Here is a 14,047-nt window from a genome sequence, read left to right as displayed (position 1 = left end):
ACACTTGAATAGAAGACGTTTCGATAAATGTATAATATTATTTATTAATTAGATTAGAAGTTACGATCAGTTGTAAATATTTAAAAAAACCATATACTATGTTTAATGCATTAGGTAATAGTGACAGTCTACATTTAAATGTTCTTGTAACTCCTGACAAATTATGTAATTTCTTTGTGGCACCAGAAGCTACACACTAGCAAACACTAGTACATATTTAACAAATACTTCCCTGTTTATAACATTCCATTGTTTACGACGGTAGTTCAGTACATATAAACATACATACACATGTTATGTTGTACTAATATGTCACACTATGTACCTACTATATTACGGCAGTGGACCAACAGTATGATGCCATTACAACTTGTCTTATATGTAAATGTTTGTATGAGTACCAGGTAGACAGTCACAATTATATATCTGATGAAGAAAAACTGTAGCATATTAAGATTATGTTCTAAAATTTCCAGGTTTCAATTGAAAGAATTTGGTTGTCATCTATGGAGTATGCACCTCAGTATATAAACAATTAAAGAATAATAAATATCCAAGCATTTGTATAATGGAAATGGCTTTGTTGGTCAAATCAAATACCCAATATAAAAAAAATGAAAGATATTGATAGACGAGACAATAGCCAGTTATGTCTTCAAAAAGCGAAGACAACACTTATGAGCGAGAGTGTCTGTTACATGATACCGAAAAGAGATTTGAGTATGTCATTATTAAAAAAACAATTATTTTGTACCATGATGATGCACTTTATAAAGACACAACAGGCAATATATAATATAAATGACACACTTTCCATCTTTTTCTTCTTTCAATTTCCTATAAAGCAAAATGACATATTGTGTCGTATGCAAAGCCCGTACAGTGCACAGGTAAATCTAATATCAAAGCACAACAATGGCGAAGCTCCCCAAGAACTCAAAGGAAAGAATATCACAACATTATACATGTACTGGTATAATAAGGTACTAAAGTCCAAGTACCATATTGTATGCCCGAAGCACTTGAAATTTTTCCCCTAATAAGACCGTGCACTCAGTAGACCAATTATTAAAAAAAAAAAACAACATTGTAAACTGACCTCCAAACTTGGAATTGTTTATGTTGAGGACAAGGTGCCGACTGGTGTTTCAACTGAGTTTTGTTTGTTGAGGTTACATTTTTGCATGTTTTTTTGGTGCGTGAAAATAAACGAATTTATTGAAATTTACATGGGAAGTTCAATGTAGTTAGTAAGTAAGTTATACATCTAGAAGATTTGACTAAAACAAAATGCATTAATAAAACATGAGCGACCCTTACCAAAAACCTAAGTTTATTCTGTTCGTTCCTAAACATCAAAATTATCTTCTACCATCTCTGTACGAAACAAATAAGGTCAAAGTAGTATACTCCTGTATCACAAATGAGGTTGCGACCAAAGAGATAAAAGGTATAATGCACACGACCTTGGACAAGATTATCTGAACCCACAGACAGATTTGAATGATTTTTTTACTTGAAAGGGATGAACAAGTTCAGGTAAAGGGGTATTTTATTTATCCGGATTAGTCCGACTGTAGAACACACCAATGAAGTAGAATAATCTACCTTAACACTACACAAACAAGACTTAATTTTGACTAAACTGCATATTTATCGAAAAATACTAGCTTACTTTGCAACTTGCATAAATTCACGCACACAAACTTCTCGTAATTTACTTACAGTCTGCCCCGTCATTTTCTATTAACTTCGCAACTTAAACCATTGTAAACTAAAACAAAGTTATTGAACAAATTACTTTTCTAACACAATTTGAAAGTAAAGCAGTCAAACACTTCGCCACGGTCAAATAATACAGGGGACAAAATTGGAAAACTAAATAGAATAACTAAAAATGGGGCTTAGAAATTTGTACAACGAAATACGTTTTCAAACGAAACGCCATACAAGTCAATCAATATTTGTACAGAATACAAGACTAGAGGTAGAGAGGGCCAGACAAAAACGTCATTAGGAGGAGTTGAGAGCAAATCCGGGGGGCGGGAGTGAGCGGGCTTTTGTGTCGTCGCTCGGCAAAAGGAATTATCGGGCTCGCCGAGTGCCCGCCGAATTTCTATTCTGACTCCAACAAAACCTCACTCGAACTGACTGTGTTCGGCTTGTCAACGGTCCAATGCTAGTTTGCACTTGATTACAGGACACCATTTTTACTATATTCAGCTTTATGTCTCTTTATGTGAGTCCATAATTAAAGAGACCTGATTATGTTCGGGGTTATGAACTCATGACATTGTTGCTCTCGTGTAGTATCAATATTAACGTCAATAACGCGTATTGAGCAGATGACAGTCCCATATAAAGTGGAGTAATTAATAAATATCAGATTGATATTAATCAAAAACGTTCAGTTTCAATGTTACAAAATACATTCATTCGCAAAACCGAATTGTGACTGATTACGAATTGATTGAAAATTGATATGTTATTATACACTGTCGATTTATTTTGTGATCAGTGTACCAATTAAATTTATTGCTATTCAGCGGTCAGAGTGAAGTCGAAACGAGATTTAATATCATAATGGTTGGTACTTTATACCCGTGTAATAAGCGGACGGCTTCTTTCATTTAGTGGGACGCTTTTACCCCAAGTTACCTTTCGTAACAATTAATATAAGTGGATTCCTGTCGAGGGTAAGCGGGGTTAAGTTGTATGGTTCCTAATTACAATTTCCCGAAACATGTGTGGTAGAATTATGAGCTGTATGGTTGTGGAATTTATGGGCTTTCCATATTGTTGTGTATTGTATTCAATATTGTTGTATTTACGTGTGAATAATACTGTTACTCTATCACAAACGTACATAACAATCTAATTTAGTATGTATCTGTAAAAAGAAATTAGTAGAAAGCCAAGAGCATCAATTAAGGACATTAACTCAAAGATTATTCAAGAGATTAGCAAAAAGGAATCGATTATTCGAATTAATGAGTATCGATGTTTTATTCTGGCGCGGTGTGGGCTCGCCGGACGTCGGACAGCCACTAATTAAAAAGTTAAACTGCTGGATCGGACACTCGATTTTACTACTTTTTTCCGAAAGTTGGAAACCTATTTGCAAATTTGTATACATTTTGTTAGCTTCGTGTTAATTATTCTGTTTTGTATTGTTTTTTACAATGTTATAGAGGATATTGTTGTTGATAATTTAGGTAAAGCTACAACAATTAAAACTTTGATTCTAAATAAAAAGTAACATTTATAGCCTCCAAATTTTAAATTTGACAAACACTTATTACTGAACGTCCAAAACTTTCTCTCAAATATGTTGTAAGGAAAGTTTTGACGTCGTAGCCTGACATTGGAATAGAAAATCCAGGATTACATAAGTTCCAATATCATTATGTTCAAGTTGACCCACGTACCACACAGTGAATGTACGACCTTTGGCAGACTAAATCAATTTCATCTCGGAGACATCTTTTACGATCATGTGGAGGTATCAAAAGGTCGGATTCCTTTCTCCGTACTAAATATAGATTTTTGAAATGGTTTAAATTTTTTGACATGTCAAACGTTTTTATTGTCTTGCTTAACACATGACTGAATAACTGCATAGTTTGATGTCGTTTTTTTAAAACAGTTTCTACAGTAAAGATGTTATAAATACATACATAGCTTTTGCAAGGTTAAATTAAATTGCCACGGTATTTTAATCTAAAATCTTGGGATCGATTTCCAATTGACAGAAACTCTATAGAACTAATGTCATAATTCGATCTTAAATAGTTTAAATGATTGTTATACCTAATTATTTTTTTATAAAGCCTGTTTTTTTCGTACTTAAGACGAAATGGTAATTAATTAGTATTATTTAAGATCGGCCATTGAGAGTAGCAGATAACGAGATTATTTTTATGGGACGTACTAAGGGATAAAAGTATCTGTTATTTCAGACCACAATCTACCCTTGTTCTAAATTTCATCGCAATCCTGCCTGCCGTGATTAAGTAACAAACATACATAAACTCACAAACGCATTTATAATATTATGTAGTATGGCTTACAGTGTACACAGCCCGTCTCATCAACGCGAAATCAGCGCCATCTTTATAGTCGGTGTATCAAGTATCAGGGTTGCGTGAAGTCAGGGTTCATTCTGTTTACTAGTTCACTAACTATTCTATCAGCGTACATACGTAGGCGAATAACTCAATGCTTTGTCGACATGTGATGTGCCCTAAATACAAGCGGTGGCGGGAATGAGAATGAGAATGTTATTTTTTTTTTGGAAAATTAACTAGTTTAGTCGTTGACAGGTTATTTTGTGTGAGAAATGTTGAGCTATTGTTATTTTTTTAGAAGATATTTTGGTAGTAGAAAAAATATTTTTTTAAGCAATAAAAAAACAGTATTATGTTTCTAACTGGGATTTAAAACCTACAAATAATTTGACATTTTAGTTGATGATGATAATTTTTCATAAAATTTGACCGACTCAGGGGGCTTAGTATGAGTTTGTTCTACGTTGAACGCGATCGAAATGAGACGGCGCACGGCGCTCTGATTGGTTAATTCATTGAATGACCAATCAGAGTGTCGATACGCTGTTTCGTTTCGATCAACTAAGTTCAACGAAAAACAAACTCGTACTAACGAGAGTGTTGACTTGTCAAGATCATGGTTTTGCAAATAGACGAGAGTATTTCAATTTTTTTTAAGTATTTTCAACTACTATATTTTAAAATCAAATACACAATTTTTTTCAAAACTTGTAGAGTTTCTAAAACCATAACAAGACTGGAAGGTTAAAGTGGTAAATGAACAAAATATGTTGGTTCCTACCAATTTGTTGGAACGACGGAGAGCGGAAAAATGAGGGAAGTTAAATAAAAGTGTGACGCAGAAATCTGAAGGAGCTTCGGAGACTAGTTTATTGAAAACGAATAAGTTATTTCCGTTCAAATGTTTGTAAATAGTTCGCCTCGGAGATAAGGGCGGAAACAAGCCTCGTACCTAAGTAGATAAGGATATGTATTTATTGAAGGTTGCTTCAAGATTATTAAGGTGAATCAAGGTTGAAATATTTTTGTAATCCTGAATTATCTGTAGGTAACTAAACTATATATGTATAGGCATATGGGATACCGCTCATGAGACGTATATTTTTTTTATTTTAGTTTATTTGGAATAATTGGGATCATGGAAATTTGAATATCTTCTTAGTTCTTTTTTGTAGATCTACAAGTGTACCGTATATAATAAGTAGTTATATTAATTTTGTCGTCTATCATAAAAAAGCAAGTACAACCAAAAGGCATTTTAGACGAATTCAAAATAAGTAAAACATACAGTTAAAATGTATATCCGCTGCAACCGAAATTTCGGACCAAATAAAAAAGAGCCACAAGTTCCACCGCGATCGCTCATAGCTTGGTGTCTGATAATGTGGTTGCGTGCTTACCGGCATAGTTTGACTTCCGTGCAGGCTCGTGATGGCTGCCTGCGCCTCCTGGTGCGAGCTGAACTTTACGAACGCGCACCCTGGAACAATACATCGACCGTTATATGAAGGATACGCCGACAATAGGGTAGATGACTAATTTTTATTTTAATGTCCGTCTTGTAGATTATTTAAAAATATTAGACACGTATTTTTTATTTTCTTACGGAAACAAATACTTTCGAAGATATATCCATTTTAAATATCGCGTGACGTCACTTTAGAGTACGTTTTATACTCTATAGTGACGTAGTTAGCTCCCACTCCTAAACTTTGATTCGTTTTATCTAAGTATTGTTATCTTATATGACAAAATAAAAAAATACGTGTCTAATATTTTTTTATTACCTAACTGACGGACTAATTAGATTTTTAATTTTCATACCCTGTCATCATCCCTATTTTGCTAATGTAGCCGTCAATGTATAATGATAAAAATAGACATTTTCGAGTAACCACAAATTTTATTTTTATATCAGTATTCTTTGATCTATCATTATTTCTGTTTTGTACAACCAAAAATATAATAAACAAAAAACAAGAAAACATTGCGTCAAAAAACAATTATTATTTACGTTAACCTTTGAGCCGCTAAACTCATAATCTCACACCAAAAGGACCAAAATCCAGGAGCACCACATTGATCCAATCACTTATTAAAAATAAAGCTTACTGGAATTATGGCAGAGAAATTATTAAAAATATGTTGGAAAAAAGGAAATCTTAAACAGGGGCTGGTCGCTGCGGGATTATCGCTCAATTTTTCAATAACAACCCGTCAGAGGCTGCGGCCGTGGTCGTATCAATCTTGCTCCCCGCAGGTACGAGGGACCGGGGGATCCAAGCGGTGATCGCGAAGGTGTGTAATCAAATAACGATTGTGTGATACGATGCGAATATTTTTCTCGATGCTCGCTATCGATTTGATAGGTCAGATTTTAGGTTTTGAGTACGCTGTACTTGAATATTTTATTGATACGATTATAATCACGAGTCTAAAAATATCGGTTTCTTTTGCCTTCGAAAAATAAAGTTTTTCAATTTCTAAATTTCATATTTGACAGTTTTATATAAAACTAACTTTTATACCACAACTTTTAACAAATAATTGTGTAAGAATAAAAGTTTGTTGTTAAATCTGGCGCGTTAGAGCATGTAAATAAAGTTACGGATTTTAGTTTCATCTGAAGTAGGTATCGATGTGTCGTACATCGATCACGGGCAGGGCCCGAGGCGGTCGGGTCGCGGGGACTCGTCGGAGCCTATCAGCGTCATGTCCGCTTAATGACGACTGATGGAGCCCTTTATGAGTTTACTACCACCCGAACCCGCCAACTTGGCTCTGCAACTAAATCAGTTACGCGGTTACGGGTTGATCTTTTAGATATATTGAGAGTGGCAGGTGCCGCTCTCCCACACTAATATCCCGAATAAATCATTATAATACGCATTATAAACTTGACCGATTTCAACTTGAACGTCGCAAATAGCCAACTGTCGCCGCCGACGAATAAACAAATTGTTTATTCAAAGAAACTGGTAGGTAAGACTTCATCTCGTTCAGTTTCATATTGATTATGCAGATAGCTCCGTTATTATCATCTGAGATGTTTTAAGAAGCGAGCTCACAAAAGCGCCGTCGAAATTGGTCCACTGGTTTTGCGATAATCGAATATAAACAATCAACAAACTCGCCCCTTTTGTTACATCACTACGAATATTATACATTCCTCCTCCCGCGGTACATATACGTAAGTGTACACACGAGTGTTATACTCGCTAAGTATGCTCGTAACTTCTTATTGAATCAGCTTTGAATCTCGCAAAAAAACCGCGCCACTGAAAGGTAAAAACTCTACCGGGAAAATTGTGGTGACTATTTTATCTTTCGTGGAGCTCTCGACGAAAGTACGATTATGCTCGACTGGCTTTTATTCGTATTATCCTTTGTTCAACTGGATAAAAGACCATAGCTGAAACGTTTTCCGAAAAGGCGCCTCAAATAAATTAGGACGCACTTTTAAGCCCCGCACCATGTTTACATCCCCGCCTCCTGCAAAAATAGAGACAACGCGAAATAAGCGCCGATATAGACGAGAGAAAAAAACAATTTTGTACGTCGCGATCGAGGCGCGGGCTCGCATAAAAGAATAATAACGTGGATTGTACGAGGAACACAATTTAAATGGCGACAATTGGTGGAGCAAATTGAGGAGTGACGCAGTCGGACCGCGCGGCGTGGCGGCGAGGCGGCGCCGCGGGCGGCCGCACGCCAGAGCGTTACAATGAAAACGCTCGTTCCTACCTCCGGAAAAGCCATTATGAGAACGTCAGTTGGCGAGTGAGAAAGAAGTCAAAACTTCGCCGGCAAACATGGAACTATTTACTGCTTCCACATTCGGCGACGTGTGCTTGGAAGTTGGATGCAATTTGTTAACCCTTTATCGCGAGTGCAGACTCGACTGTGTGGAGATAGCACGCAGGGGGAGTGCGTGGCGCGACGCGCGGCGGCACCTTTGCACCGGAGCCACCAGGTAACTTGGCCACTCGCCAAAGATCTGTTTTCCTGTTGTTGGCGGACAAACTCACAGATCAGTTTTTATCGCGCGAAAGGCCTTTATGGCCGACCGATAGGGGGCGCCTCAGAGCAAAATGTTTTCGTGTCGCCGTCGAACACAAATATTATTGGATGGTTTTATGTATCGGAAGCATTACACGCTAAAAACTTTGGCACTCGACGTCGGATACGGCGACACTTAAAAACTGACGATAATGTTAAATGTGGCAGTGCGCTCGCCACTTGATTCCGCGATACGTCTTTATTTCTTATCGAATTGACAATTCAAAGAGTAGCGAATCTAGCGTCTCAATAAGAGTGGGAGCGTCCTCTGGCGGAATATTTACTCGTCAACTTAACAGGATAATTTGTCAAAGGTTCTTTGACGACAGCATTTTTTGTGTGCGTCGTGAAGAGGCACCTTTTATATGTTTGACAGACGTCATGTTAAAGTAAACAGGTGCGTCGCACACGTCGACATGTGGGCTCTTCAAAAGAACATCTTTGTGCGAGGAGTCTCTTGTGCGTTGTTTGTCAAGCTACTTTTATTATGATATGAAAATAATGTCGCTCCAAGTGTATCTCCTTTGTACAAGTGCACCTTATCGAGGCTTGTCGAAAAGTCTTGTTAAACATACATAAAAGTAGAATTAATACTTTAGTTTACGTTGTATTTATCAAAGGATAAGTTGGGTAAATGTGTGTCTGCGGGAAACTTGAGAAACTTGGGTGTAAACATAGCTATAAATTAGCGGAGCTAGCTCATCGGTTCTAGCACCACAGTGGGCCATTTCCTACATTTGAATGCACCTCATGCTGGGAGGATCGCGTTCTTTATATACGGAGTCTGATGTAGGAAGCAAGAAATGTCCAATGAATTGTCCTTATGACCTTTTGATTGTTTGTGCTTTTGTGTTTGTTTTTCTTCGCTTCCCAATTTTTAGGGCATTGTTCTTTCTAATACGATGTTTGCAGCAGATAACATGTTTCTTATTTGTTTACTCTTTTCATGAATTTATTCATTTATCTTAATTTTACCTTACACAACCATGCACTTGCTTAGGATGAATTTGCCAATTACTATTCTAACCTTAACCAATATTCCAGTGCTTTTTATAGTTTAAATACAGTAACTAACTTCCACTACCACACACACATAAAAAACATCACACAAAACGAAATACGAAAACTTCTAACGCCGATATCTTTCCATAATAAATTCGAACCAATTGGAATATCACGTGAAATATGCGAAGATAGCAAAGTTTCTAGACCTAGGTTTAAACCTAGGCATAGTTAGTGTACCTAGGTACCAAAGTTCATAATCAATGCTCGACACAGGTATGAGTTTGTTGGGAAAGTACATAATATTGTGTTGTGTATTAGAAATTATGTATCTATCGGGAAAAGGTAGTAGTATGAGTACTAGTTCGTTCGGTTCGGTTCATTAGATTGTAATTTAGAATGTATGGAAGTTGTGTTAGGTTTTCGTATAGTTTTTTGAGTTCAGATTTTGGATGATATTGTTAAAAGATTGCCTGTATGACTAAATAGCTGTTTGTATTTTTAGTATGCTGAGAGATGGTGAGTTTTTTCGTTTTCTTTTAATTTTTTAATAATCGTGGAGAGTAATATGCCTTTGTGGAGGCATTCCATTCGGTAGTTAGTTTCTTTCATCCACTGGAAATATCTGCCAATGTTTTAGCTGTTCAGATGTTTTTTACAAAACCAAGTATGATGGACAAATAACCGCTACTTTTGAATGAGTTAACGTATTATTACTTTTGTGATTATTAGAATAATCCGATTCTAGAAAGATAAACCGAATGGAAAGAATCGTTATAAGTATAAGATAACACATGTCAGTATTTAATTCCCCTTCCACAATTAATATACTAGTTTATTCAATCATACGAATAAATGTCAGCCTACCTATGGAAAGGTGTTAGCCACTGAGAATGTCCCACTAAGTGACTTATTGTTAGCCCAGTCAAGAATGACCCATTTCCATATATCCATTAATGACTTCATATTCACACCAAGGCGAGAAACTGAATAGAACTAGTGACAACCCTACTTTTATGACGTCATCATAAGAAAGGGCGCGAAACGCCACATGCTCAGGATATCCCAATCTGTCAAATATCTTTTTTACCGAATTTTCAACTTTAGCGGGAAATGATTAAGGTTTGAAATCGATTGGAGTAATTTTGACATATGAACGTTATACAGCATGTTTTTTTACAGTTCTCTTTGGCATTGGAAGTAATACTTACAGCCTATTAACGGTGGAATGAAAGAGGTTTTATTTTATTTTATTACTGCTTTAACATCATTTGTAAGTCGTTCTTAGTATATTAGTGGTTATTGTTAGTTACCTATAAGTTTAGTGAGCCCAAATTATAAGTTAGATAGATGTAAATGGAAAGATTTAAAAATGTCGTTTCTATAGGTTTTTCACTGTATATTTTTTTTGACTGCCTCATTGGCAATATGTTCCCAAGTGTGACTGCTGGATCAAAGGGTTTGGTACCCGGGTCGAGCAAAGAATTGCTGGACTTTTCTAAGTAATAATTTTAACACCTTTTTCCATAATATGAATCACATATACTCGTAACTACATCCAGACCAGCAGCATAGTAAGTATACGCGGTTTGAGAATTCAATATTACACGGGGCGCAGCGAATCTTTCATTTTAAAGTTGGTCGTATGAAGTTCAACGGGTCTGCACATTGGGTAGTGGGGGGAGGGGGGGATAGGTAAACAGTGTGAGATCTATTATAACTGCATTAACTGGAGTGATATCTGTGATGGTTATAATGTGATATGGTTGTGAGTAAAGTATGACTGGTTTTTGTTTAAAAGTTGGTCTTTGATTGAGCAGTGACTTGGCTATATTTTGTTTCTGGTAGATAATAATTTATGTATTGTTCCTATATGTCGCGTAAATTAATAGTGTGTATATAATTGTGTGTTTTGTATAATCACTGGTCATATTCAAGGTGGTTTGACTGACCGACAGACAGACATTTTGCTTTTTTTATATTGTAATATTTGCTTTGACATTCAAAAGTGCCTGCCCGGTCTATTTGAAATAAATATTTTTGCCTTTGACTTTGATGTTTTGTCAAGGTATTAGCCATAGCATAGGTAGCATTAATTCTGATTAATGTCTTCTCTGTAAATCTGTGTCGTAACAACAATTGGACATAATAGACGTGCTAATCAAAGTCTGCATAACTTGTACATGTCCTTAACATATTATGGCTATGTTACTATTCGCATACGAGAATTCCACCTTGACTAAAATATTACACGGATATTGGAAGTAGGCGGTTCCACGTAAAAAGGGGTTCTTGAATTTTTTGTGCGTCCCAGGGGCCTGATGTTTCGAGAAATACCTTACGTTGGGGGTCGCAGACATTTTCCAATTCGTGGCCCAACGGCCGCCGATTCAGCGAACGTTTACTTCAAAACATCGGTTCATTGAAGTCGGTACAATTTTTCATTCGATTTAGTGGATCTCGCGATGTGCTCTGTTGACCTCGCCCTCAGTGCCCGGAGTGCCCCCAACTGATAACAACTCCAGTGAAACACACCCTAACTTCTGTGACGTTCTTATCGCTACAATTTGTTCCCTTGCCTTTGAAATATCGTTGAAATTTTTGATATTTTATGTGAAAAACATAATGTTTATTGTTGTCGGGACATGTTTTTCGGATCGTTTGATTAGTGGCTTAAATTATTTTGGGCAATAAATTAATATTGGTACTGTTCTGGGATTCAACAATTCGAGATTTTATAATTCAATTGGTTTTGTCTAACTGCGTACAGTGCTACATGAAATATAAGTTTCATATGAACTAACCTACATAGACATAACGTTTAATATGACCTAAATGCTAAACAAAAAGGAAAATGTTTATTTTTTACCCTCAAAAGCAGCGTAGCCCCACATTAGGATTATCTCGTGAGGCGTGGGTGCATTTACAAACACATCACATTGTATTATCGTTATATTAAAAAAACAAACATTGCCACACACTAGGATTTACTCCAGTCGTGGGTTTACAAATGTCGTGCTTAGAATTAACAATAATGTAGGTCGAGTGAAATATAGTGTCTGAATACAACTGAAATGTTTTGAATAAAACGCCTATATTATAAGCCTATTTATATCATAAGTAACTCAAATAATAATTTATAACATCAAAACACGAACTTAAAGCCAAGCAGCAACATTCTCTTCTCTATAATCAGCAATAGATATTAATAAACTTCCACATTTCTGATTAACATCCCATTTACTATGCAACAAGAGGCTCCCGATACGTGAACACAGGAGGCGCAAGCATTTTATTCCCAAAACCCATGACAGGCTAAACTACACTTATTATTAAAAGGCATCGCGCAGTTTCGTTTAATATTTAACATGGCCCCGCGCCGGCGTATCACTTAAAATAATAAGGATTTCTCGTTGGAGATTACGCAGCAACCCTCCAGAGGATAATTAATGTTATACCGTGAATATTAGCTTTTCAATTAGCCGTCTTTTAGTACCTCAAAATGGGTCTCGTGTTTCAGGGAGCGCGGAGAGGGTTATTTCTTTCGCCCGTTACACCTGTAAGACGTAAGGCGATAGTTAATTAAAATCTGCTCCCGCGGGATTTGCTGCGGCCGTCTGCAGCCTAAGGGTTAACCTTACTTTGTTCTCCTTTCTTGTCCGTTCTAAGTATAGCTATTATTGCAGTTGTGGCGTGTATACTCTACTAGGATATATTTTGTTTTATTTAGTAGATAAAAAGTACTGAATTGTAATTGACGCATTTGGAATATATATATCATATACCAGAAATATTTTATTAAAAAAATATATTGAACAGAACCTACCACACGTCCCATTGACTAGTGCTGCGCTCACTGAACAGTTTTCCAAACCGTTTTTAAAGTGAATACGAATCGGCTTCTTTCACGACAAAAGACGGTCGCTCTGCCAAAGTTTATTAGGGGACTTTAGCGTGGCGCCTTTTGTTTTACAATCAAGTTACATTAGAACAACGGGCCCTGCAAAGTCTGCAACAATGGCTTGTTGAAGTCGTTTCAAACATTCATCGGGTGAGTTTGCGTGTTAAAACGAAGCGGTTTACGCACGATTGGGCCGGCTATAAAGTCTGTAAACCGATGAAGAATAACGTGGCGGTGATACGCGTGTGGGTTCAGTTATCGATGTCGATAATTGCATGTTAGGGTTTTGTAGATGTTTTTATTCTAGAGGTGTCTTGTTTACGTGTGATGAACATCTTTTTTTAAACGGCTGTAACAGCGGTAATGTGTTGTTTTTAAACAAATGTATGTTGTGATAAATGTTAAATAATTTTTAACAGAAACATTTTATGATTTCCATGCTTTGTAAATATTATTAATAAAGTATTGAGTACTTTATTTTTGTTCTATATTTTTACCATAAAATTGTAATGTTAAAATATTTTTTATTACCATGCCAATAGGCCCGACAATATAATAAACATTATGCAGTAAGGCCACAAAGTCCGCGGCCCGTTACATTTCCATTAAAGCCAATTAGGAACTTTCAAATATTAATTTCAGATGCGCCGCTGCGTTTGAATTGTTTCAAAACAATGCAAATTACATTTGGTGAATGTCGTAACAATTTTGTAGGACAAAATATTATATTTTACTTTCTTTATGTATTAATAAATTATAGAATATTATCTCTTGGGCCTCTAGGTCGGGTAAGTAATATTAGGTTGCTCGATTTTGAACATTTTCTCAATGGCATAATTCTCTAGTTACTGTCATTTGATTTTATAAGGCAGTAATTAAGTGCTAAACTCTTACTGCCGCACTTACAGACGTTTCATAATTTCGTAAACTATTCCTTTTTAAGTATAGTAAGAATAGTGTTAAAGACTAGGTTAAGTAACCATTAGATGACTAGTTTGTACGGCGGTTAATCTTAGAT

General features: G+C 36.1%; 1 protein-coding gene across 21 annotated transcripts in view; it reads right to left on the bottom strand.

The window, feature by feature from the left end:
* Nucleotides 1–14,047, bottom strand: part of LOC118264903 (CUGBP Elav-like family member 3-B) — a 628,396-nt gene that overhangs the window by 43,814 nt on the left and 570,535 nt on the right. For all 21 annotated transcript variants that reach the window (XM_050705739.1, XM_050705723.1, XM_050705719.1 and 18 more), the window contains one exon: nucleotides 5,468–5,547. In XM_050705739.1, the coding sequence (XP_050561696.1) occupies nucleotides 5,468–5,547 (80 nt within the window). The remainder of the gene's footprint in view (nucleotides 1–5,467; nucleotides 5,548–14,047) is intronic.

The sequence above is a fragment of the Spodoptera frugiperda genome, chromosome 28, assembly GCF_023101765.2.
Source record: "Spodoptera frugiperda isolate SF20-4 chromosome 28, AGI-APGP_CSIRO_Sfru_2.0, whole genome shotgun sequence".
Lineage (NCBI taxonomy): Eukaryota > Metazoa > Arthropoda > Insecta > Lepidoptera > Noctuidae > Spodoptera > Spodoptera frugiperda.
This window is presented reverse-complemented; position numbering and strand designations above follow the sequence as displayed.